Here is a 27,727-nt window from a genome sequence, read left to right as displayed (position 1 = left end):
GGGAGGCCGAGGTGGGTGGATCACAAGGTCAGGAGATCAAGACCATCCTGGCTAAGATGGTGAAATCCCATCTTTACTAAAAATACAAAAAAATTAGCTGGCATGGTGGCACGTGTCTGTAATCCCAGCTAATCACTTGGGAGGCTGAGGCAGGAGAATCGCTTCAACCCAGTAGATGGAGGTTGCAGTGAGCCAAGATCAGACCACTGCACTCCAGCCTGAGCGACAGAGCTAGACTGTCTCAAAAAAAAAAAATTTGCTTCACAGAAGACTGCTGTTTTAGGGGATTTTGAGCATAAATCGAAATAATGGCTAATATCTTGAGGGTTTTCATTTTCAAAGATTAAAATTTCACTGTTCTGAAGAAGAATCTGGTTACCTGAATTCATCTGTGCTAATGCAAGGGGAACGCAGTGTGGAAAACCCAAACAGTAGATCAACCATAGCCAGTGTCTATTTGTTTTTGGCATGCATTATGAACTTTTGGCAGGAGACATACATTTGTAATTATATTTCACTTTGCCTAATGTAGAAATGACTGTGTTTCCTGAGTACAGGCAGAATGCAGCCCAAGAGTGCTGGCAGGCAAGGAGAGTCCAGTTGGGAATTACAAATATGCTGTGAATAATTCCTGAAGTGGATAATTCTAAAATTGTCATCAAAGGAGGGTCCGCCTTTGTTTAGGTGGCCAGTTTTATTTTGATAGGTTTTTTTTTAATAACCTCTAAAATGAAAAACATGGTTAGCCTTTTAGAACACATAAAATTTGTTCTTTTTTAAATGTTATTTAATATTGACTATTTAGAGGTTTCTTTTGTTGTTGTTACTAGCTTTGGTTATAATTTTTTATTTATTCTATGAATTTATGTTTGTCCATATTGTAAAATAAAACATTGTTAGAAAAGAAGTATGTACTATAAAAAGCTGACAACCAGCTATGAACAGAATACCTTATGGAGATACTTTTTAAAAAATCTTCTTAAGAAATATTCAACATACTGGGCCCAAGCCGTGTTTGTAGAAGTTAGTCTACATAGAATTACCCTCCATTAACTCCCACCTACATTGGGAACAAATATCCAGTCCTCGGTGACAAACGAAGCATTAAGTGAGCACCTAATGTTCAGGAGTATGTGGGGGATATAAAGATGAACAAATGAGAAATGAACTTAAATTTGTTGAGCATGAACCAAGTAGTAAAGTACATCTTAGTTAATTCTAATAAGATTGGCACTATTGGACTCATTTTGCCTGAGGAAACTGAGGCTCAAAGACCTGTTATCTTATTTCTTTGTGAGTTAAGGGACAGAGCTGAGATTCCTACCCAAATCTATGTGAATGAACTATGTGGTGCTTTTGGTTTTTTCCTCTTTCATTTATACTGAAGTCAACAACAGTGAAATCAACTGAAACTTGTTTTTAAAAAATCATTTGGTTAAGTGATATATTTAAAAAACCCCTCTGTTAGAAATGCTTTGAACTATAGTTTGAGAGTTCATTTCTAGCAAACCAGCTTAAAGGGTAATATGGTACTAAAGTCAATATGAAAAGACGGATGTTAAAAAAGTCAGTACCTTAGCAGAGGAACGTAAGTGGCCCAAAGTACAGAGGTTCATAAATATAAGGAATGTCCCTGCAAGGTCCTGCCTCCCCTACCCCAGCAACAGAAGGCAAGCTTTTGAGGCAGAAGTACTGGGTGTGTGATGAAGAATGCTGTCTGTGAGTGGAAAAGTAAGATAAGGTAGAATGGATAGGATTCAATGTCATGCTCAACCATGAGGTCTTTCAAATGAATGTCATGGGAGCAGCTTTTTGTTGAAAAGATACTTGATTGAAGTTGTACTTCAGTGTGGTTGCTTCAGTTCCTGCGTGAAAGGAGAGTTTTAGGCAGAAACAGACAGTGAAGGTGGAGACCAGGATGAGGCTTCTAGAAGAATAAAACTTTAAACAAGAACTGGAAAGAAGGAAGAACATACCTAGGGAGGCTCCTCAAATCACATTGAACATCACTTTCCTTTGTAAATCCCCTTGGAAGAGATGCTGCTGCTGCTTGTGAAATACGAGCATTTGATTTACGTTTGACACAATCTCTTGTCTTCTTGGTGTCTTTATTAGTGATATTGTTGCCTTCTCTAAAGAAGGGGAGATGATTGTCAACTTGCAAAATCTATGTCCTAGATAAGAGCAATAAAAATGTAGACTTCTATTTGAAATTGTGGGCTCTGGAGAGTTTACAATCTCCAGTCCCAACCATTCCCTTCCATTATTTGTGTACTTTCATCTTAACATCTTGCCACTTCAAACTGTTAATCACTAATCATGTGGATAGGTTTCTCAGAATATGTGGAGCCAGATTCCTGCTTCTTTCCACACCCTGCAAATCCTTTCCTTGCATGATTTTCCTTTGAAGTCAATGGTTAGTCCACACAGAGAAGAAAATATATGAGGTACTGAGAGAAATGAGTGTGAGGTGCCGGGACCAGAGGGAGAAATGTGTCTTTCTTCAAGCACCTTGATACATTTGACCCTACTTTTTGTGTATAGGTTTTCACTAGGATCCTAATGACTTCAGCTCTAAAATAGGGACTTCAGGTTTTTCAGGAAATATAGCTTCCAGAATGTTTTCCCATACTGGGAGAAGAGGAAAAAGGAGTTGTAATTTAAAGCACAGGAAAGCATGACAAGTTTGTAGTGATCTCTCACCCTTTGATTTCATTTCAATATTTTGTTTATAAACTTCAACTAACAGTCACGCACAAAAAAAAATAGTAGGGAAAAATCTGATCCAAAGATATTTTTGAGTTTCTTCCCAAATTAAGCTTGGCTTTTAACTGTTTTCAGTAAAACAAGCATCAGTTGTTAATACATATGGAAGAGAATGTTGAAACTATTTTCAGCAAAGGAATTTTATTTTCAGATGCTGTTTTTGAATGACTGCTGTTTTCAATTTTTCTTTTATTGAATAAGGAATTAATTTTATAGATGTGTGGATTACATGATGTACAATTAGCTCCAACTTCATATTTTTGAGTAATTAGTTACTGGCTTAGTAGAAATGACTTAATTAAAAGGGAAAGTTTCTATGTCATGAGAACAAAATAGTGAGAAGAGAATTCTGGTGTCTGGTTCCGATTGCCCCTGATAGTTTTGTAGCCCAGACAAGCTTTTCGCTTCTATTTATTATCTAGTAAAGGGAAATAATAGATTTGGTTCGCAAAATGCTTTTTCATCTTTAGATGAACAGTAGTGATTGGAAAATTTGTCAGCAAGCAAGTGTAGACTATTTTTATGAGGTATAACAACACATTAACGCATTTCAATAGGACAACTGAGGATCTGTAGAATTAAATACAATCAGGAATTCCACAGAGACCTCTGCTCTCCAGAATTGTCTTCACAGCTTGCCTTCATTTTGCATGCCATTGAGAAAAAAACAGAACATTGACCAGAGATTTTGTTTCATTTGATGCATTAAAATACAAGACACATTTAATGTTTGTCCTAGACTTTTTGAATTTATTTTTATGCTTTTCCCTCACACTTAGACATGTATATTACATACATTATACATCAGGCCAACTGCAATTTTATATTTTTAGTCAATAGAATTCGTTTGAGAAATATGTATATAAAATTCTTCTATTTTGGTGAACAGTTGTTTTCACAGATTTTTTTTCATCAATAACTGTCGTTTGTTTTTAAGAAACATTCAAATGAATATAGGAGATTATATAACTATTATGCTATGAAGCAGTTCAAAGCACCTTAGAAATAGTGTAATAAGGTCAAAGGAAGGAGAAACTCTTAATAGAAAATCTTATCACCTATTAACATGGTTCTGTGACAGGAACCAAAATCTGAAATGAATTATGCCTTCTTTGCTTGGAAGAATAAAAGTTTCTTCTTCATGCCAGAGATTGAAGGATAACATTTCAAAAACAAAACTAAAACTTTGTATAACTTTAAAAAATCCAAACTGATTTTCAAATATTTACCTAATCATAATAGTTTAAAGTTAACATAGCTTTCATATTTTAGATTGAGAAATCGGGATGTTAACATTTCAGGTAATTAAATAAAGTCATTTGGCAAGTCAATAAGATTGCCAGAATTATTATCTCTCTGCCAATGTTATACAAGGCATTTGGTCTACACTCAATAGATAACATGTTGACAGATTTTTGCTTGATTTTGTTTTCATGTTAAAATATCTTTTAAACTGTATCTGTTGTACCATAGCCATTTTATCCTATAAGGCAAAGAAAAATTAAAAATGAAAGCATCATTGCAGGAATTAGTATTAGTCTTTTGGATATTGTGCTGTGGAATTTTGGAGATTCAGAAACTTAGAGGACATCGTGTTTTCTCTAATTTATTGCGGCCTTCAATTAGGATGGACATTAATTAGTAGCATCTGGTTATCTCATAAACCAACTGGAGCCAGTGGTTGCTGACAAACAGAGTATGATGGCGTTCTCGGTACCTCACTCTGCTAGTCATATTTCCAAATTTTGTGCACCAAAATTGTTACTCTCCTTTTTTGACACATTTCAACACAGACACAGATCAGTAATGTATTTCCGTCTCTACTATTCACATTTCTTCTTTACTGCTAGCTCTAAACCAAATTTTCAGGAAAATGTTACATGCCATATTGCCACTACAATAACAATTCTTAGATACAGATGGCATGGTCAGTGGTTCAGAGTGGTGGTTTTTAAGCCAGGCTGCTAGGTTTCCAATCTGAGATCTAAGTGGTCAATTAATTTTCTTCTCTCTTGGTTTCTTTGACTTAAAAATGAATGTATCCTGACTGCATTTGGTATAAGCATGTTCAAAAAGAATTGACAGGCAGAAGAGCACAAGCACATATATCCTTATTACACAATAGCTGCATTCCATTAAAATTTTTGATCTGCATTGTGAAGATGCTGTTCACCAAAAGATTGGGGCTATTTTGGGCAAATTGAGACTATAGAGAACAAGTTTTTGATACACTCAAGTTATCCATAAGATTAAGTCTTTCAAAATGTTTTAGTCCTGTTTTTCAGTAGGAGGCTCATGCTATCTAGGCGCCTTGTATTTTCATGAAGAAAAATGATATTGCTACATTAAAGGATGAAGTTTTACATACATATGATTTACAGCATTTGGCTTGATCTCAAGACAAATAGTTCAGTGATATCAAGAAATAGTGTCCAAAAGCACAAAAAACATTTATGTACTAAATGAGGAGAGAGGGGCTAAAATATTATTCATATGAAAGACTTTAAAGGGTAGGTCAGAAGAATTTGTCCACTGTACATTTTTTACTGAGAAGTTTCTCACTTGTCTTTGTGTTGGCTTATCTAATTAATACTATAATGTACAAGAGGACCAGTTGTAGAAAGAAATGAAAAGTTTAATTATAAAGCATGACATGATATGTTTCTAGCACTGATATTTGCTTTCATGTTTGGAAAATATCATGTTATTTATTTCTTTAGTGTGAACTCTGTCCTAATTTTTAAAAGTGCCTTAATTTGAAAAAATGTAAATGAGTGACTCTACATGACAAGTTATTTGTTTTTCCTTGAGTCCCATATTCTTCTCTTTATCTTAACTATTCCCTACCTCACTCTGCTCCTCATCCCGGGAAATCTAGTATGTTGTCAGGTAAAATAATTTTCTTGTAGATGATCCCTAAGGATTTTCTAAAATATATATGAGCCTTAAAAACATTTCTCCAATGTTTACTTTTTAAAACATTTTGTATTTAATAGAGGGACATAAGAAAAGAAGAAATACAATTCATGAATTTAAAAAGTCAGCAAAGACTACCCTAATCAAAATAGACCCATCACTGAAGATAAAAACCAAAAAAGTGAATACTGCAGACGAATGTGCTAATAGATGTACTAGGAATAGAGGACTTCCATTCACTTGCAAGTAAGTTACTTCATTTTGTTCCTAGAATAATTTTCCAAATATAGCATGCACGCATTATAATCATGTGTATTTTGTGTTGTAGTCAACGTGATTTGATCATAAAATTTTAAGTTTGACTCTAGATTTAACTCAATTCAAATGAAGACTTAGCTCTCAGTTTATGGAAGCACAGCTTGAGTGAGTAAGAGTGCAAAACTGCTATCTTCTACAATCCACAGTGGCTTCGGTTATGGAATTTGCTTTCTCATCTCATGAACAATTGAATTTGAGAAACTAAAATGAAATTCAATTGGCTTTGACCTCCCTAATATTTTAAAATATTCAGAGTAACCTTTTCCTTTTCCTTGCAAGAGAAATGGAGGAATTTTTAGAACAGAAATTGGGCAGCAGCCAAAACTTACTGCAACTTTATTATATCATTGCTTTAAGGGATTTAAATAAAAGGTGTTGAGAGAATTAGTTTAAAAATTAGAGAGATTGGTGTCAGCAGAGGCTGTTTAAAAGAAGAGGATAGCAATGATGAAGTTTCAGGTGAAAATTGATGGAGCAATTTAAAGCGGCATGAGGGGACTTAAATGGAGAGTTTCATGTCTTTTGGCGGTCCTTGTGTGACCTCATAAGGAAGAATTCCTTACTACAGGGGTCCTCTACCTCCCCACCCCCACCACTAGTCTGTAGCCTGTTAAGAACCAGACCTCACAGCAGGAGTGAGCTGCAGGCCAGTAAGCTCCACCTCCTGCTGGATCTGCGGCATTAGATTCTCACAGTTGTTGAACCCTATTGTGAACTGCGCATGTGTGGGATCTAGGTCGCGCACTCCCTATGAGAATCTAATGCCTGATGATCCAAGGTGAAACAGTTTCATCCCAAAACCATCCCCCCTCCCCTTTCCACCCCTCTCTCTCCACTCCCTTGGAAAAAGAAACCAGTCTCTGGTGCCAAAAATGTTAGGGTCTAATGCCTTAATTCTTTGCCAGTGATCCCAAAGGATAAAACTTTTTGTCTTGGGCTAAGAGGATGACAATTTCATTTGAATAGTCTCCTAAACTGTCAGAAAAAGACACAATTTTTAGTTCTTCATTATCTTCCCTCACTTATTCCCCACTCTTTCATTTCCTATTTTATCTTTTTTTAAACAGGGTCATGCATAAAATCCTGTGCATACTGAATTCTACTCAATTACATTTAGGTATTGACACATAATGTGAACACAGGGTTTGGTAATGTCATGGCAAGCAGTCCTAATTTCATCTTGCCTTTTTCAGAGAAATAAATGTTATGGGCCTAGGAGGAAAGAGCATTGTCAGAAAAGATCTTTATCAGCTTTAGGCTGAGGAAAGGCTATCTGCTTTCAATTTTTACAGTGAAACTGCCAATTTCAGGGAGATAGCTTCTGGCAAGGGGACTGGGAATGGACTGCAAGTATATTCGTATGATAATACTGTTTTATTTCCTGACTTCCCAATGAAAGCCTTAATGCTTTTAACAAGAGGCAACTACTCTCAAACAACATCTCAGCTGTGTAGATTCATGGGCATGTTCCAGCAGTTGAGGAGGATGGAGTTGTATTTTTCCCCTCTCAGAGTTGGAAGGGTGGGAAAAAGGGAAAGAGAAGACACCTCATTGCTGATTTTTAATTTTGAAAATAAACTGTCTTGGACCCACAAGTAAGGAAAGTATTGCTACCGCTCAGTTTTCACATCAGTCAACCTTATACTTAGGAAAGAAAAACTTCCCTGTTGTTTTATTTAGTAGGAACTAAAAGGATTTTCCTGCACTGGAGAAAACATTAATAAATTACTAGGTGCTCACATATTCCATATATATGAGGTTTCATACCTTCCTACCATATTTTGGTTGAGTTATATTTTATCTCCAAATATATGGCAACCTGTGCAGAAAACCATAGGTAATATTATGTATTAGAGCCAAGATTCGTCGGCCAAGAAATGGCAAAATCCTCATTCATACACATGCGCGCGCGCGCACACACACACACACACACACACACACACGTACGTATTTAACGTAAGTATTAAATATGTTAGCTATACAGAATTGAATGAACATACTATGATACTGTGAACTTAGGGTCTTAATGAATAGAAGAATCTGGTTTGTAAACTTGTTATATAAAACAGAATCATTTAAAAACCACTTCTAAAATACCAAAAAGTATGCAAAAGCATCTGTGAAGTGAATAATGAGTGTGAGGTGGAACATTCTTAAATACTGTTTTTTCTTGAGAAGATATCAACAATATTAATTTTCTAGAGGTTCGAATTTGTCTTTGCTGGGTAGGAAAGATGAACAAGAATTCCAGATTCTAAGCTTTTCAGGAAATTGCTCATTCATGAATTCAACTTAAAAGAATGAGATAGGAAGCTTTCCTCTTTTAACCATGGCTAAATGGCTAAATTTCCAGGTACTGGAATTGCCTTCCTGCCATAAACAACTAGGAAATAGACAAAATAAGCTATTTTGTTGAAAAGAAGATTAAAGCTAAAACGATGTTAAGATAAAGATACGAAAAGTCAAATCTAAAAGAAGACGCAACTCATAGAATTTGATGGCTTCTGCCCACTTTATAGGGAGGTGTAAAACAATATTTAAAAACACTTTTCTTAAAGAATTTGTCATTGTATTGGAATGAGAGAAAAGAATCAATGAGATCAGCAAACTGGAAATCCTGTTACCCACTTTACAGATGGAATCACTTAAAAACAAATTTATCACTATTTTGGGTATATATCATTTTTTATATACTTTCACTGAACAACAACAAAAAACCAATATAATACTTAGCTATAGGAATAGTAGAGGTGGCATATTTTAGTAATTTTCTTTGAAATGCTATATCAAAAAGATATTCTCAAATATTACTAGTTTTTTTCAATTAAAAATCCTTATATAAGTAAACCTATTTAGGAAATATTAGCTTAGTTATCCTCAAGATTTTCATAGTTTCAATAAGCTGCAATGTTTTATAATTCACCAAAAAAGTTACATTATATGCAAAAATTTCCAAACACTTGATTTATCTAACACACCTTAGAAAATGTCATTTTAGAATATATTTTTTACAGTTACACATTTTGGAAATTACTCATGATATCTTAGATATAACTGAGATAACTTAAATATCTCAATATAATACCATTTTTATACAACTTCAGATAAAACCTTCCAACTTGCTGTGGGGTTCCAGAAAAATAAAGCCCTCAGAAATAATTTAAATACTTGTGTTACGTATTGATTTTACATGTTAAAACTGTTATTTTTCTACAAGTCTTTCAGAATAACATGAGAACATTCCAAAGAGTATTCAATCTGATATTTAAATATACTCCTACAAAACCTTAAGTTTGTTTTTTCTTGTTTGGCTATCAACATTGTAGATTCAAATTTTACTCATATTTTTGTTATGTATATGTAATTATGCATTCTTTTTTATATTGTCCTCCTTAATGAACCATATGCCCATTCTTTAAATACTGTATAAGTAATAGTATTTCTTCTTTTCATTCTGATATTTTTTTTCAGGGCTTTTGTTTTTGACAAAGCAAGAAAACGATGCCTCTGGTTTCCCTTCAACAGCATGTCAAATGGAGTGAGAAAAGAATTTAGCCATGAATTTGACCTCTATGAAAACAAAGGTAACTGACTTCTCCCTAAATATTGCATAATGAAATAAGTTATAATGAAATATATGTTTGTAATTTCCTTCCAGAGTGGTCTTTCCCACTGATTTTTCTATTATATATGGGATATTTTATGTAGTGAATTCATCCATTAAGACAGTTGAAAGTAATATCTTGACTACTTTTAATATGGCACTTTAAAGAGAGCATTTTCCAAACTTTCTATAATCTAGATTCTTCTCTCCCTCTTTTTTTGTTTTTGGAGCATCTCCTAGAACTAGCATTCTCCATGTTCATTTTAGAAAGTGCTACTTTAATTCATTACTTTATAGCACTTCATATTATAACAAATTTTGAGTTTGCTACAGTATTTTACATTTAACAATGTTGGATAACTAAATTTTAGCAATGTTCACTGATAATAACAAAATATGGAGATTCTGGAGAAATGAGTTGGGACTATGTTTCATCATATACTTGAAAAACATCTTTAAAGAAGGAACTGAGACCTTATTATTGGTTGATTACCTATTCTGGTCATCTGATGTTGTATTCACTAGGTATTTACTTTGTTCAAAAGCAGAGTCAAGTAAATAAAATAACTGAAGAATGTTAAACAACTGTGTCATATTACATTTGTATAAATAACATGGTACAATATATAGATGTTTTCAAGTTAATAGGGTAAATATTTAAAGAAAATTAAACATAAATTCATGGTAGAAATAAGATAATCTTTACATACCTCAATAATACTACAAATCCTAAACATAATTCATGATCTACTATAAGACTATTCTTACTTCAAACTCTCTTCTAGCTTGCTAAAAACTGCATATACACTATTTGGTAGGAATATATATAGGTTATTACAATTTGGTTGTCCTGTCACAGCAGTGGAAATGTTTGCAAAAATATGGAAAATAATAAGCAAGCTACCTCATGCATATACATATATAAACAAAACCCACACAATTTTACTAAGAATGATAAGTTATATTAATTTTTTCAATTCAATATAGGTTTTAAAAATCACTTAATTTTTGTTTTTAATATATTCTTAAAATGTTCTATATATTTGAGCAAATCATAATTGCTTGGCTAGTTGAGTATACAGACTATGTTAAGTACGGAGACTAATCTCTAGTTATCTATGCATATATACACAAAATTAAAACTTCTCAATCATTTGTTTGTTTTGGATTATTCAGAAATGTGTTATTTTGAAAATACCAGTAGAAGCTTTAGGTAGGAAATTTCAATGTTATTTGAAATAGTTTTCAAGAGTTAATTACTTACAGGTTTCAAGGGAATTTTATCTTTTCTTTGATAAATACAGCATATGTTTTGCATAGTTGCAATAATTTTATCTGCTTTCTTCAATAGACTATATTAGAAACTGCATCATTGGTAAAGGAGGCAGCTACAAGGGAACAATATCTATCACTAAAAGTGGCATCAAATGTCAGCCCTGGAGTTCCATGGTACCACACGAACACAGGTAAGAACAGTATGAAGAAAAGAGGATGGAGCCTCTGTCTTTTATATGTGTTAACAGTCTCATATTAGTCCTTCAGAATAATTCTACAATTGTAGAATAATTTAGCCAACTTTGCTGAATTGTATTACAGCAAGGTTTATATGAATTCAGGACTGAAATTTAGCAAATGATTGATTAATATGTTAATAAAATATGGCCAAAACAACATCTTACCTTAATGCCTCGATTTACAGGTCTCAGTATTTGTGAAATAATAATGTAAACTTCATTTAAAAAGATTCTTTCTTTGAGAAAGTACACCACTGTGCAGCTGGAGAGGTTGACTGTGAAAAATCGGAGGTAGATAAGATTCTTACCTTACTGAGGGCTGAGGGTTCTTTAACCTTGGTGGATCCCAACACTGATTGCACATTAAAATCACTTGCTGCAAGCCCTTGAGGAATCTTACTTAGAAGATGACAACACAGAATAATTAAATCAGAATCTCAGGGGAGAAAAGGTATCAGTATTTTTTAAGCTCCCCCCATGGTTGCAAAGTGCAGCCAAAAATTTGAGAACCACTGCTCAAAGCTCAGGCTTCAGATTGACTAGCTTTTCCATTTCACCTGTTGCCTAACAACCAAATAGGATAAACGTGTTCATTACAACAGATGGATACTATTTAAAGATGAGTAAATGCAATATCCTTAGGCTCGTCAGACTGAGAGTTTCAATCATCACTAGGAAAAAGATTGATACCTAATACTGACTGGAGAATTAGTCAAAGCTTATTTCACACACAATTTTATCAGAAACCAAAGTAGTTTAAAATAGCTCTCTCCTTGGTGGTAAGGAATTGGAGGGTTTACTTTACCATGTACCGTGCTGAGCAATATACCTCATTAATCTCATTTACTCTTCATAAGAACCACACAGTGGGTAGTTTTATTAGTTCCATTTTATCTACATGGTGAAACTGAAGCATAAAAACGCTTAGTAAGTTTTCAGTGTCATGTACAGCTAGGAAGTGGCATGGCCAGAATATCAGCCCAGTCACCATCACTCTATAACCTCTGCTTTTATCAACCTTAGGGCACGAAACACCTGGCCTATCAGTATAATCCATGATGTGATTTGTTTTTGCAGTGGTGGTGATAACTGCTTTGTTGAATCCACTTTTTATTATATTCCATTTTGGGGACATAATTCTGCAAGATGATTCTACATTAGGAAACAGAAATGTGTTAACTGACCAACAGAGAAAGAAAAAGAGTTTGTTGCTCCACACTGGGATTAAACCTATGATCTTTGCCTAATTAACACTAGCTAGTAAGTGTCCAAGCTGATCAGCTCTACAACATTTCAGTAACAGAAAACAACAATTTTCAGAAATTAGTTACTTGCAATTATGTAGGAATGCCTCTAAAACATAGCATTTTAGTTATATTACAAAAACAAACATTATAATTAGCTTTGTCCTCTCTTGAGAGTTTGCATGGTGGAAAAAAACATTTTATTTAAGTAGGTGGTTCTAAGTTTTTCATGAACAAAGGAATAACATTTGAAATCAATCTGGCCTAGTCCAGGAGAATGCATTGGACTGACCTAGTGGAGTTCTTATTTCACCCTGAGTTCTCCATGATTGTGATTCTCTGCTGGAGGAGTAAACGTGAAATAGATCTCCCTGGGAACTGGCTTCCCAGTTCAATCAGCTATTTTACTAGTGAACACTTCCTTGTGATATAGATGTTTACGGCTGAGAGGATCCAGTCTATTAATCAAATTCTTTTTTGTATTCAACGAGGACAACACTTAATTTTCATCAATTAGCAGCTTATTGGAATATCAGCATTATGGCTTAACACTTTAAAGTTAAGTGTTGACTAAAGATTAATTGTACAAAAAATAGAAAAAGAAATATGCTTCTGTCTGGAGAAATGATTTATTGTTGACCCCTAAATTGAAATATTTTACAAGAAGCTTAATGGAAAGATGATGATAGATGATGAAATTAGTATAGAAGCTTAACTAGAAAATCAGGTGACCTGATATCTACATCTGTATCCTTCATTGGCCACCCAGCATTCATTAATTAATCAGATGATGGAATAAATCAAGTTTCCTAGGAACACAGTGAATATTAAAAGAAAACAAAGGGAGCCTAGCACCTAGAAGATCTAGTTTATATTTCAAAGTATATTTGGATGTAACCCAATTTTAAACATTTCCTCACTTATCTCTCTTAAAACCTTGCCAACAGCAAGGACAGAGAACCAAAGATAGTGTATATGTGAATAAATGCTTATTACAGAATCTGCTGACTGGCACAGGCTTTGTGTGTAATAGGTTCTCATGAACACCTGTTGAATAAACAACCATAAGTGAAAGAGTAGAGCTAGGCTTCATTTCTTGTTCAAATATGGGGTGCTAAAGAAAAGCAGGTGAAACACGTTGGGACACTCACATACACACGCGCTCGCGCGTGCACACACACACACACACACACACACACACACACCAACAACCAGTTAATTTAGGTAAAAGGTAAAATACATCAAAGAATGAAGAAAAGAGATGACCCACACTGCTCTTTAACCTTCAAGTCCTAGAGAGGAATTTGATATGGATTGATTCAGAATTGTGGAAGGAAGCCCATCTTTTCTCTTCATTTTATTAACTCCAATGAGGGAATTTTATTCATCTTTTGGCCATATATACTTTTGATTTCTGCATTATTCTCTCTTCCTTTCTACCTGTATTTTTCCTAATAAATTGTTGACTGATTAATTCACTACTTTGCAGCTTCTTTTTGGTTTTACAAATCCACTGGAAAGGTGTATGTGTGTGTCACTGTGTGTATTTTGATGTGCATGTGTAGAGGGGTCAAAAAAAATCCTCTCTCAAACTATAAATATTGAGTATTTGTATATTGAACATTTGCTGTAACTACTAGGTTTCTTAAATAATCTTAATATATAAAATGATATAGAAAAAGGGAAATTATAGTTCACTCTATTCATTTAAGTGAAGAAATTAAAACCCAGAGAGTAAATTAATTGTCTAAGGACTAAGATCATATACTACTTAGGTGATAGATATGGGGCAACCGTATGGGTTTTATGATTAATAATAACTTCTCACCACTCTATTGTATCAACTTTTTTCTATAAAATAGAGCTAAAGTATACTTTGCTTAAATAAAATTTGATTGGTGCATGACTGCTTGAAAACATATAAAGCAAAAGTCACTTTTGATTCTGTCAGAAAAGTATTTTCATAAAAATTTATTACAAAAAGTTGAAGTGTTTAAAATGAAAGAAAATAAATTTTAAGCCATGGCCCAAACAAAATATGCACTAAACTATTCTGGAATGATGGAGCAAAAAGTAAGAAAAATGACTTTTAAAAAAGTTTACCGTTAGAAGTTGTGAAATCATGCTGAATTTTAGTTGCATTATATTTTTTGTCAGTCATATGGTCTGACAACATGTCTTATTTCTATTTCTCCATATTTAGAATGCTCGTGAAGTAAGGATATTAACTATTTAAACACGTTGAAGTTGCATAATGTCAATAATGTTTAATTGGTTGTCTGAAAATGTTTAGTTAGTATTAAGTCTCTTACACTATTTGTTTGGACCAATAATTCATATTTTTTGAAGACTAAACTTTAGAGTACACTCATGTCAAAATGAAAGAATTTAATTGCAAAATATTGCTTGGTACATGACGCATATATGTATTTGTTTTGTGTCACAATGTGAAAAATGATAGTTTATTAGAAGTTTCATTGGGTAGTAAACACATTAGAATGATATTTGTATTTACTAAGAGACTAAAATCCTTGGACTTCACTCTAATTTTAGTGTCGTCTAGAACTCAAGGTCGCAGTAAAAGTAGAAATAAAGCCTTTATAACAAAACCCAAACTGAATATTAAAAATGTAACTGGATTTTCAAAAAAATGTTTACTGGTATTACCTATGGATGTATATTCTTTATTGTGATCTTTTGTGTAAAGTCTGGCAGACAAATGTAATATCTAATTGTTGAGTCCAATATCACAAGCAGTACAAAAGTATAAAAAAAGACTTGGGCTTTTCTGATGTGTTAAAATACTTTATGCTGGTCACAAAACTATGAGTAGGGCACTCGAAATTTTAAGTGAAGATAATGTGTTGCAGTTACTGCACCCAATGGCTTACTATTATAAACCAAAACTGGGATCACTAAGCTTCAGTCAGTCAAAATGATCAAAATTATTGAAGAGAATTTGCAATTCTGTTCTTTATTAGGACAGAGTAGATACAGACTACAAAGTAGAGTGTGCTTAATAACGGGTAGCACTTGTTAAGTGTCAATTACTCTATCATCCCTTGGAACTTCTCAAAATAACCATATAAGGTATAAGATGTTATAGGTTATGGTTATACTCAATGCACAGGTAAGCTAACAGGCTCAGAGAAGCTAAATTACTTGCTGGGGTCTCAGTAAGAAAGTGAGCTCAAGTTTGAGCCCAGATTTAATTGGATTCTGGACTCTATTCATGTTACTTAATGAATCTGTTTCTCAATTGTGCAGAAAAAAGGGGGATATTTATAAAAAAAATAAACAAATAAGTAATGATCTCAAATAAGTAATGCAAGAAATAGTGAGATTTCAAAATTAGTGGCAGTGTTTTCTCATTTCTCTCTTAAGTGGCCTTGTTCAGTCACCAGCTATCTTTGAGTGGAGCTTTGAAATTATGTTTCAAACAACACTGATTGAGTTCTGGAATGTTTGGCTCTTAGCAAATTAAGAGGTTAATCTTTCTAACTTGATGTTAAATATGGAAATTCAGCTAAATGGATGTTAAAATTCAAAGATTTTAAGAATAGATGGAAACGACAGAATTTAAGTTAAAGTATATGAAGGTATATAAGATAAAAAAGGATTTTTCTACTTTCAGCAAAAACATACCCACTAAATAGTAAAATTAATAGGCCCAAAAGGTTGCATGCTCTTATTCTGTAATGATTATCATTTTAAAACTAGCTTTTTGCCTTCGAGCTATCGGGGTAAAGACCTACAGGAAAACTACTGTCGAAATCCTCAAGGGGAAGAAGGGGGACCCTGGTGTTTCACAAGCAACCCAGAGGTACGCTACGAAGAATGTGACATTCCTCAGTGTTCAGAAGGTAAATAAACCCGAATGCCAGGTGGGGCAATCTACTCCCCCCATGTGTAGAACTGTAACTCACATTAAAGGTTGACAGAAATGAATCAGTCATAATAAATGTGTTGTTCATGCAAATGCAACTGCAGATAATTATTTAAACATTTTTACACAATGTTTTTAAAACTGTCGGATTATCACCAGACTAATGCAAAATAACAGAGCGAGTTATCAGTTTGAATTTCAACACTGCCTGAGACATCCCTCTGGGGAAAGTGAAAGAGTGGGCGTACTTACCTACTATCTTGAGTTCACATACCTCAAAATCTCCTCCAGTGTGGTACCTGAAAGGAATTGAATGAAGTTTAGCCTTTCCTTAGCAATGTTAATTCTATTCATCCAGTACCTGCTTCCACAGAAATTTTGTCAAAACTACTCTGGTGTGACAAGGGTATATGGGCCCAGAAGAGAATACAGTATAAGAAGGGATCACTGGAAGTTTGACCCTATGCACGTTTGGGTGAAAATGTGCCTAGAATCAAATGTGACACATAGGCTGGAACTGAGTACCATTCAGAATAGGATCTGAAGAGATCAAAGCAATGCATCCCAAACTGTCTTGAAGGCAGGCACCTTAAATCCATGCCTGTGTTTTCACCTCTTCTCACAGCATAAAAGGGCATTGTCCTTACTTTTGCAGTGGAAAACTGAATGGCTGACAAGATGGAAGAGTAAGCATTTCAGCATTGTATGTGGTTTCACTTTTCTTAGTTATTTGGCTACTGAATACCTGGATTTTTCAGTTCTGTTGGAAACTCTAAATTTCCAAAAATCTAAGTGAAACATGGATGAAACTGTTAGAAAATTATTAGGATTTTGAAGTATTTGGGGATGGGGACTACTTGAATGCTGTCCAAGTTTTATACTAAGGTATCTTACCTGTTTGTTATTAATCAAATATTTTAAAATATATTTCCTCTATAAATATTCATTTAATATTAGGTTGATATTTATCACATAACAAGTAAAGGCTATTGTTAGCTAATTGTCACAGAGAAGGATTTGTTTTCTGTTGTTAGTGAATTTTAAATCCTTGACTTTATGTGCTAGAGCCAGTTCCATCTCTGTTTGTAAATTCTTACTTTCCATTCCATATCATATTCTGTTCCCTATAACTTCTTCATTGTTTTCTTTTCTTTTAAAAATAATAAACTTTTCTAAGACCACGTTATGAACAAGTCTGTTTTGTATGAATAAGTCTGAATGAATTAATATTTGTCTTAAACTTGCATATGGAAAAAAAACCCGACTTTTAGGGGAATGTCTCCTATTTCAGTTTTCTGAGGTTGAAAAATCATTGGAAAGGGGTTTTGTTTATTGGTTTGTTTGACCTTAAAAAAGTGTTTTCAAAGGCTGGTACCTTGGCCAAACTTTAAACAGCTTACCATTTTCATTACCTGCCTGGTTCTTATGAGAATGTGATTTTTCAACTCTGGGTTTATAAGAAAAACATTCATCAAAATATACTTATATAGGACTGGACTGCTAGGTGACATGGATTAAAAGTGCTAGAAAAGAAGTCCTTGAATAAATCCTATTTACAGTTACTCTTATCTCATTAGAATGTAACTCTCTAGTAACCTTTAATAATTTGAGGCCATCACACCTCCCTTAGGGCATTGCTCATTGGTATTAATAGCACATGATGCTATTGGTCACCACAGCACTAAAGGATGCAGATACATTCTTTCTGGAAATAATTAGTGGCCTGACAATCATGGAATAACTCTCCTGTGGGAGAAGGGAACCAACATCTGCCATGTAGGTTAAACATATTTTAGAGAGTATGAGTTAAACTGTGGTATTTTAAATTCAAGCTAACACAAGAAATGTGTTAGCAGGATTTTAATGAAAAATATAAAAAATAAGAAACATTGTCAACACTTTGGCAGAGAAAAAGAAATACTTATAAAACCAATAATATAAAATATACAAAATAATGTAGACATGATGTAAATTTCTTCTAAAATACATATATAAGGGGGAAACCTCAAAATCCAGAATGCTTAAATAGTATAATAGATGGGCCCTTTCTATCCATGGATACTAATTAAATGGTAAGTTATAAAGGTTATTTTATTATGGCTGAGGTAGCAGCTATAAAATAATTTTGCATATTTAAAATTAAAAAAGAAAAATACCTATGATCATATTTTGGGCTGTTCAAATGAAAAAGACATATAGAACAGTATATATTTTTTGAAATGTTTGTAACTATGCTTAAAACGTGGCTACATAATCACCTGAAATATGTTTAAAATTTTGGATCATAAAAGAATTGTATCTGATAGTCAATGATTAATATTATTTTCTTATAATTTAAAATTTTTAAATATAGCAAATATTCTAAAAGAAAACAAATACTCTTTTATCACATTTATCACTTTTCAATTAGATAAGTTCAATAGATCTATTTCATGAATGGTAACTGTAATTAATAATATTATATTGTATATTAAAAAATGCTAAGAGACTAGGTGTTAAATGTTCTTATCACAAAAATGCTATGTGAGGTAATGCATATGTTAACTAGATTTATCAACAATGTATATATACTTCAAAACATCATGTTGTGCATGATAAATATGTATACTTTTATTGGACAATTTTAAAAAAGAACCTTATATAGTTATACAAATAAAATAAGTAGTGCTTGATTTTAAAGTTATAGAAAGTTGAGGTATGTAAAATCCAATTTTTTGCTTTAGCGTTTGCTTGAAATTTAAAATAAAACAATCATTAGTCACTACAACAGATGTCATTTCTAATGATTGTCAAATGATCAAGTAAATATATTTTAATTAAGTCATAAATTCAAAAAATATACTTAAAATCCCAAATAATACTGACATAAGTTTATGTATATAATTTGATACTCTATGTGAAGAAAGACTTTTAAAAACAAAGATTAAATGGCAAGTTATAAAGATTTAATGGCAGGTTATAATTTATTTTTAAACTTGTATTTATGCAAATTTGTAAGACTATTTATATTTTAAACATTCAGTTTTGTTGTAATCACTGCATGGATTTTTCTGACAGACTGTTTTTAATGGAATAAAACAAACACTAATTAAAAATAGATTCAGATACTTTCAAAATAATTGTTTTAGTCTGTATACTCATGTCACCCCTGTTTTATGACTGAGAAAAATGGAACACATTATTTTAAAGTTTGGTTGGTTAGTATGATGGGAAACCTGTTAAATTAATCCTATGTGTTTTATAATTTATATATAGCTTTTGTAGTATTCTACTATTATATGGTCCAGAACTATACTTAGAAAAAATATTGAGCTGATGTACAGAAACCATTACTCTGAGTTTTTGTGATCTAGGGCAGTAGTTCGCTGTTTTAAACTTATTTTTAGGAGAATAACTCTCTGGAGCAGCTAAATAGTGTATTGACAGCAATAGAAAGAGCCAAAGGACATCCCTCACCCCCTTACACTGTTATATAGTTTATACATTCACCTGTTTCCTTGAGTACATGGACTTGGTTTCACCTGAACTTCTTGACTTTAAGAAAATTTAGAAAAGTCTGAGAATTCCCAAAGTTTGAAAAGTAAATATGAGTTAAAAATTTGGCTTTCTTGAGATAATTCTTATGACTAGCCTGATGGTTTGATTCCATGGTAAAACAGCCAACGTTTTAGCCACTGACTTTGGATAAGGTATCCAATCTAGCTATATTCCCACGGCGACTTTCCCCCAATGCTGCAATAGATGAGACCACAACAGGAGAGCACATTAACTGTTGTAAACAAAAAGGCAGAGTGCAATGAGGACAATGTTAAAAAGGACAGGGATACCAACTTTCTAAAATTATTGCTCTCAGTATATCACAAAATATAAACAGTTAAAATATGTAGGAAATAAAATATGTAAAACAAAAAGGCATTTTGGGATAATGCAAAGAATAGTAAGACTATGGGTCAGAAGATTTGTGTTCAAGGCTCAGGTTTGACATTTGTGTTTTAGGTAAGTCTCTTAAAACTTTTGAGAGCCTTGTTTTCCTCACTGTAAGAATCAAATGATACCTATCATGTTTTCATGTTTCTTTGTTTTTTTTTTGGAGACAGAATCTTGCTCTGTTGCCCAGGCTGGAGTACAGTGGCACCATCTTGGCTCACTGCAACCTCCACCTCCTGGGTTCCACTGATTCTCCTGCCTCAGCCTCCCAAGTAGCTGGGACTACAGGCACATGCCACCATGCCCAGGCTGGTCTTGAACTCCTGACTTCAGGCAATTCACCCGCCTTGGCCTCCCAAAGTGTTAGGATTACAGGCGTGAACCACTGCGCTCAGCTGATACCTTTTATGTTAAAAGTGTGTTATAAACCAGCAAATAATATGTAACTATAATATACTTAAGCGTCTCAATTCTATCATGGCATGTTAAATTCCCACCCCAACAATAACTTGCATTGTTTTCTAAAATGTAACATTATTCTTGCTGACTTTTATTTATTTATTCTTATCTCCTTAGGCCCATGACTGCAAACATAACTCTCCCTTCACTGTACTACCAACATAGCATACTTATGCTTCTGATTTTGTTATTTTTTCCCTTTATAATTTATCCAACTCTCATCCATTCAAGGTCCCAGTAAAATCTAGTCTCTCCTAAAAAACCATTACTGCCAAATCGTTCAAACTTTGAGAATAGATCCCGTTATCTAGAAAGTTGCAAAGCAAAGTGAGGTCCGAGCACCAGCAGCAGCAGCAACTCCTGGGAGCTTGTTACTAATGTCCCAGCCCAGACCCATTGACTCAGAATTTGCCTCTTAATAAGATCTCAATGTGGTTTTTATGCACATTCATGTTTGAACAAGCATTGATCTGCTACACTCATAATGGAAAGTGGTCATCTTCGCTTTTTTAAAAATAATATTGCTCAATGTAGTGATTCCCAGAAAATAATTATATTCACTGTCATTAGAAAGGGATATACTATCACGAGCTGCATTTGCTGAAAAAATGTTTCATTCATCTAGCTATTTTTTAATAATATTGCTCAATGTACTGATTCTCAGAAAATAATTATATTCACTGTCATTAGAAAGGGATATACTATCACAAGCTGCATTTGCTGAAAAAGGCATAATACATGTAATCTCTTTCCTAAGTACTATACAAGAGTAGAAATTGTATATGTGAATACTTATCTTTTATATGTGACCATAGTACTCTATTTACATTTCATTCAATACAAAGGAACAAATAGTGATGAATGCTACATCATTTTCTTTGATGGCATAAAACTTTGTATTCTTTAAAAAAAAAAGAGAACTAAATGAATCTGTTAACCATTCAAATGGAAAGCTGAGATGTAACATTGCATCACCTATGTTGAGCACTGCAATGACCTTGGCCAACCTGAGCACCTTTATTGATATGCTTATTTACGTTTCAGGGGCTTACTGGCTATAGTCTGGGGAATCTCAACATCAAATGAAGGGAAGCTGAGTTGGCCTCTTAGCTCATGTTTTAATGTAAATGAAAGAAAGTAGATGAATCAAGCCAAGTTGTTGCATGTTTCAGAAAGTTAATAGTCAATGTCCCTGTTAGATTATAAGAATCAAAGATTCAAAAGTGATTATTCAAATACTACATCTCAAATTACTACAAATACTCTATAGGCTAGATTCCATTGCATAAAACTAAACGTTGATGCCTCTTCCCACTTCAGCTAAAGTTAGATGATCAGTAATTGTAAGATACAAATGATGTGTTTAAGGAAGCTTGCCTGATTCATAGGAAAGCCAAGCAATGATTTATTCCACAGGATGCTTGCTGTGCTACAAATCAGCCTGTCTGTTTGAGAAGTCTCACTTTCAGCAATTGATGTGATTCAGTTTTCAGTGTGACATAAGAGGCCAGCCAGAAGAGAACAATGAATTAACCTCACAAAATCATCAGTAAGATCCTACCTAATTAGATCAGGTTATACATTTTAAAAAAGAGTGGGAACACAGAGTTCATTAGCAGGTCATCTTCTATCCTAAGCCAGACAGAAATGCAAACCTGCCCAGCCTATTCAACATGGATGTTCGCTAACTGAAAGGAGCTGTGATTTATTTTTTTTAATGCCTGTGTTCTTTGATTTGTGCCAGATTTCTATATGAAGCCAATCTCTTAAATCTATGTGGTCCTGATTATGGCATTAACCATAAAAGTATGACAAAAACTCAAACTTTGTAATTCCTGTAGATGTGTTTGGAGGACAAATTGAGAGAGAAACACTATTGTGCTGACAAAATAGATACTGAGATCTTTGCGTTTTAGATCAACACAGGAAAAATCTCCAAGGATTTGTCTTCTATTTCCATTTTCTAGATACATTTGAGACAGCTATTGAAAAATCAGATAGACAGCATTGTGGCCCTACAGTAAAGTTGTGTGACACTAATTACAAAAATCTCACTTAAACTGTATGATGTGTTCTGTAGGGGGTAGTGTATGTCACTATTTATGGACATTAGTCCCTAATATAAAGTTAGAATGATGTGTAGGATTTTCTAAAAATCTGTTTGCTAAACAAGTGTTGTTCTTTAAATGGAGCAGTTGTGTTTTTAATTTTGCTGTCAGAAACAATTAACGTGCCATACTTTAATTTTATTAGTTGAATGCTTGATCTGCAATGGGGAAAATTATCGAGGTCTCATGGATCACACAGAATCAGGCAAGATTTGCCAGCGCTGGGATCATCAGACACCACACCGGCACAAATTCTTGCCTGAAAGGTAAAATACTAATGAATCATGCTTTCATTGATTCTTTTACAAACTGTTATTCACTCTATGACACAATGCTGTGGAAATTCTCTTTATATTATGTTTTCCTGATAGGTCATGAACATAACATTTAGAACTCTCAGAATGTTCAGCATTCTTCTGACAGAATTTCTGGCCATTATGTTTGGAGGAAATAGTGTAAGGGCAAAGAGATTTAAAATGAGGTATATGAGAACACTGACTATATAGTTAACTGGTCAGAATTTCTAAAATCAGCATGGTCCTGAACACAAAATCCTCAGCAGGGTATAGAGTGGAAGCACTAAAATAAGCTTCTTTCTCTCTCAGAGCAGAAACAAAACAAAACCAAAGCAAGCCACAGGGCCAATTCAGTGATGACCATGGTGGCAAGTGTTAGCTGTGGTTAGAGGTATTGCTACTAATTGCAGGAAATCTCCTTCTGAGACTCAGGTACTGCAGGCCAGGCTCATAACAGCATGACATAAGTGTGCTCAAAAAAAGGGAGTAAAAAGTAGAACAAACCATTCAGGTTGCTTTATCCTGGTGTATTTTGAAATTGCCCATATAAAAAGCCTATTTGGAGAAGTCAGACAACTAAATCTGTCTTTTTTCCCCAGGAGTAGATTTTGAGCTTAAATCATTATCCCCCAAAAAATAATGTCTACTTTTGCCCATGTATTTTACATGAAACTTCAAGGTAAAAGAAAAAAAGGAAGAAATTCCTTTATTTTGATTATAAAGAATAAAAATACAAATAATTACACAGGAAACTATGTCCCCCACCTTTCTTTGGAAATTACTGTTAGGTGTTTTTTCTTTGTTATTTTTCTTTATCCTTTTTTGTTTGATGTTATCATTTTAAGTGAAATTGAAACTCCAGCTTATTTTTTAAATAAATGTTTGTCTTGTCATTTAACTGAGAGCAGAAGGGATATGGTAGCAATTAAAATCAAGTCACCAATTCAGGACTCTGTTAATTTGAAGGGAGGTGGGGTGTGGACAAAGTGGTGTGATGAAGTTTGTCTCATGATCTGGTGAAGGTGAGGGCATGACCTCCAAAGGCTCTATTTCCAAAACTGAGCTGTCATTAGTAACGGTGCTATTGAAACTGAACTTTTAGTTTGAACTTTAAGCCTTCCCCAGAAGAGGACCTGTTTTCTTAATGAGCATTCTACATGAGGTCATGTTTTTGTAATCTGCCCTTAACTGGGTTCTAGGAGAAAGAGACTCAGTTTGGAACCTGACTTAGTGGAAAGGTACCACATGGACCTAACTTATTACCAAGAGGATGACACTTTATCCTTAGTGGGATATGTAAATTAGTAGATTAGTCAGTGATCAGCAGTCCTTGTAAGGCAAAAGAGAAAACGCCCTCTTTCCCCAGCTAGGTGTAGACAAACTAAGTGGAAAGTTATTTTGTGAGCTGAGGGGTGGGTGGTGTTCAAGGCAGATTTACGTGACACTTTTCTTGGTGTGGTTTGCAGATATCCCGACAAAGGCTTTGATGATAATTATTGCCGCAATCCCGATGGCAAGCCGAGGCCATGGTGCTATACTCTTGACCCTCACACCCGCTGGGAGTACTGTGCAATTAAAACATGTGGTAAGTTAAGGTCAAATTTATTGCTTCCTTTTCCTCTCACAGACTGGATCTAAGCAGGCGATTATTAGCGAGGCAGGTTAACAACTGTTTAACTTGATGCTTTAATGTGTGCAGGTTTTAATATTTTAAGAATGTGTTACATAATCATACCCAATATTTTGCATTTTCAGAGACTGATTATTTTGACAGAAATAAATATGCAAATGTACACATCCACAGAAAACATTTTTACTTGTGGCAAGGGCCTAAACATTCTAATGCTATCAAGAAAATTTAAAAATCCACAGAGAGAGAAAAAGACAGGAAATGTGTGCAGCATCACAAAGTCATTAGGATAGATAGTAACAGCTAGGACCTTAGATCCTTACCTTCCAATCCTGTATCCTTTACCAGCCTTTCCTCCCCAGAGACATAGCATGAGCTCTCAACTGATGGTGAGCCTCTTCTGGTGAATGACAGAGGCTGCAATTTAGAATAATAAGTCCAACAGAAGTTTGTCACAGATGTCTCTAATCTCTATAGCTGATCCCTACCTCTCTGCCTGTCTTTGTACCCAGCCTCCATTATGTTTCAATCTGTGTTTTAATAATCCCTACAATCCCTTTGCTCTATGCTGGCCCATACCCAGCTTTTCTGAATTCATGATAAAAACTATTTTTTTAAACCTGTTTTGTATTGTTCCTTTCAATCTTTGAACTTGATTCTCTCCTCCATGGTTAACTCACACATTTTCACTGTTCTCTGAAATAATATTAAATAATGTTTTCATTTCTTTGAATACAGGTCTTATTTTTTTCAACTGGATCCTAAAATTCTTTAAACTCAATAGAATTGCATAAGTTTAGTAAGGTATAATCATGTTATAAATTGGCTTGATAATATAAAGTTATGTATATATGGACAGATATGTACAGCTAAATAACCTACATAAGTTCAGGCACCAGCACCTAGAGTAAAATATACAATTAAGAGGACATGGATTGATTTTAGTATATTTCATTACAGCAGAATGATAGGGAAATTCTCCTGAACAAACCTAATTCAATATTATCCACAGGATGGTATTGCCAAGGTAAATCTCTCTCCACCTAGACCTGCTAATAAAAGAAAATGTTTTAGACAACTCTTAATATTTTGAACAACAGCCCCATAGACAGAGGATGTACCCAGCATATATAAAATTTGTAGAATCTGGAAGCCTTTCAGAGTAAAACACTATGTTCCAAGGAAATTGAATCATCTATTTTGTCCTTTAAAATAAAAGATGACTCATGTGATAGTGTTTCTCTATATAGATTGAGTTGGTTCCACTCATTGACTTGTTTCATTTTATTAGTCTTTCCATCATTCTACACCTGTTAGGTATAATAAACCAACTGTTTCCCTTCTGTTTTGTTTTTTTTTTTTAATTTATATATGTATGTGTGGTTTAGGTACTCTTATAAATCTTCTCTGGAATAAGACCAGTACACACACACATATACAGAGACACAGACACACAGACACACACACACACACACACACACACACACAGGCTCACCTGCCCATTCCCCCTTAAACTGGCAAGAAATCCAAATGTTGCCCTCCTCTTGAGTTCCAAACCAATCTTTAGGGTATTTTTTTTAAAAAGAGATTGAGAGAGGCAAGAAATAGAATGACTATAACACTTTCTAGCTATTAAGTAGGTTTCTTTTTTCTCTTCTGTCTAAAAAGGAGCTGACTAGTTACTCAAGTAGCATGCTATAATTCCAATGCCTTTGTTAAGCAGAGGATACTGTTTATAGGATGTTAATTCTAAAAAACGATACTAGAATTTGTGAATCAAACCTATATCACTCAGATTTAAAAAGTCTTCTGAGCTTTGGGAATATTTTGGAAATATCTTATTAAAAATAGCTTTTTGTTTAAAAAATACATGTGTCAACTTTATTTCATCCACTTTAATTATTGTCTATAGCCATATTTATATATAGCTATATTTATATATGACTACAAAGAGACAATACTTTTATTAAAGTGGATGAACTATAGTTGAAATATAGATGAAATATATATGGCTATAAGAGACAATACTTTTATTAAAGTGGATGAAATAAAGTTGACATTCTGGAAAAATAAGAGATAATTTATGAATATTCTTTCAAATGTTTTGGTTCACATATATAGTAAAGCCTATAATGCAAAACCAAAAATTTGGTGGTGGATTCAATTGTGCTTCTATCTTCTATTGTGGCATAACAAATTACCAAAACCTTAGTGTCTAACAACAACACACATTTATTATCTCATATTGTTTGTGGGTCAGGAGTCCAACCATAACTCAAATGAGTTCCATGCTAGGGTCTCACAATGTCCTGATGAAGGTGCCCACCACATCTCTGGTCTCATCTAAAACTCCACGTTGCATTTAAAGTTCACTAGTTTTGACAGAATTCATTTTTTTGTGGTTTTAAGGCTGTGGTATGATTCTTCTAGAATCTGCCTAACCTTCTCTGACACATGACCCTCTCTACAAGATGGCAGTTTACTTCTTTAAGGCCAACAGGATAGCATCTATCCAACTTTGAGCTTTTAACCTCTAGACTCTCTCTTAAAGAGCTAACTTAATTAGGTCAGTCCTGCCTAGGTTTATTTCCCTTTTAATTCACTTATAGTCAACTGATTAGGGAATTTAATTACATATGCAAGATCTCTACAACTTTGTTGTATAACATAACCTAATCACAAGAATAGATCTCATTGTATTCAAAAGTTGTATCCACACCCAAGGGGAGAAGGTTATGCAGTGTGAACACCACTGGGTAGGGATCTTGGGGACAACTGGTGTATTTACTTGTACTGGTTGTAACAGATAATTAATTATTATTTTTTATTTGTATCATTAACTGGGCCACTTTTCTAGTTTTCTCTTAGTCCAGTCTAGCTGAACTCAATCTAGATTTTCTGTTTCTAAAAAAAAGAATAAAGATAATGATTATGTGACTTACTTTCTAGAAAGTTGAAGGGGAATTTTTAAACTCTTGTTTTATTATAGAGTAAGTGCATTAGAAAAGCATAATTACCACCATTTATTTAACACCTACAGAGAGGTGCTTTCCATTGTA

General features: G+C 33.9%; 1 protein-coding gene across 5 annotated transcripts in view; it reads left to right on the top strand.

Annotated features, from left to right (window-relative positions):
• HGF (hepatocyte growth factor) overlaps nucleotides 1–27,727 on the top strand; it is a 73,573-nt gene that overhangs the window by 1,801 nt on the left and 44,045 nt on the right. For 3 of the 5 annotated variants that reach the window (XM_032276443.1, XM_032276447.1, XM_032276444.1), the window contains 6 exons: nucleotides 5,763–5,928; nucleotides 9,472–9,584; nucleotides 10,956–11,070; nucleotides 16,083–16,225; nucleotides 22,888–23,008; nucleotides 24,505–24,623. In XM_032276443.1, coding sequence (XP_032132334.1) covers nucleotides 5,763–5,928; nucleotides 9,472–9,584; nucleotides 10,956–11,070; nucleotides 16,083–16,225; nucleotides 22,888–23,008; nucleotides 24,505–24,623 — 777 coding nt within the window. The remainder of the gene's footprint in view (nucleotides 1–5,762; nucleotides 5,929–9,471; nucleotides 9,585–10,955; nucleotides 11,071–16,082; nucleotides 16,226–22,887; nucleotides 23,009–24,504; nucleotides 24,624–27,727) is intronic. The other 2 variants (XM_032276445.1, XM_032276446.1) reach the window with 1 other exon arrangement.

Source organism: Sapajus apella, unplaced genomic scaffold (assembly GCF_009761245.1).
Source record: "Sapajus apella isolate SASKATOON/1434 unplaced genomic scaffold, GSC_monkey_1.0 scaffold7, whole genome shotgun sequence".
Classification (NCBI taxonomy): domain Eukaryota; kingdom Metazoa; phylum Chordata; class Mammalia; order Primates; family Cebidae; genus Sapajus; species Sapajus apella.
The sequence above is the reverse complement of the archived record's forward strand: the minus strand, read 5'-3'. Positions and strand labels throughout refer to the sequence as shown.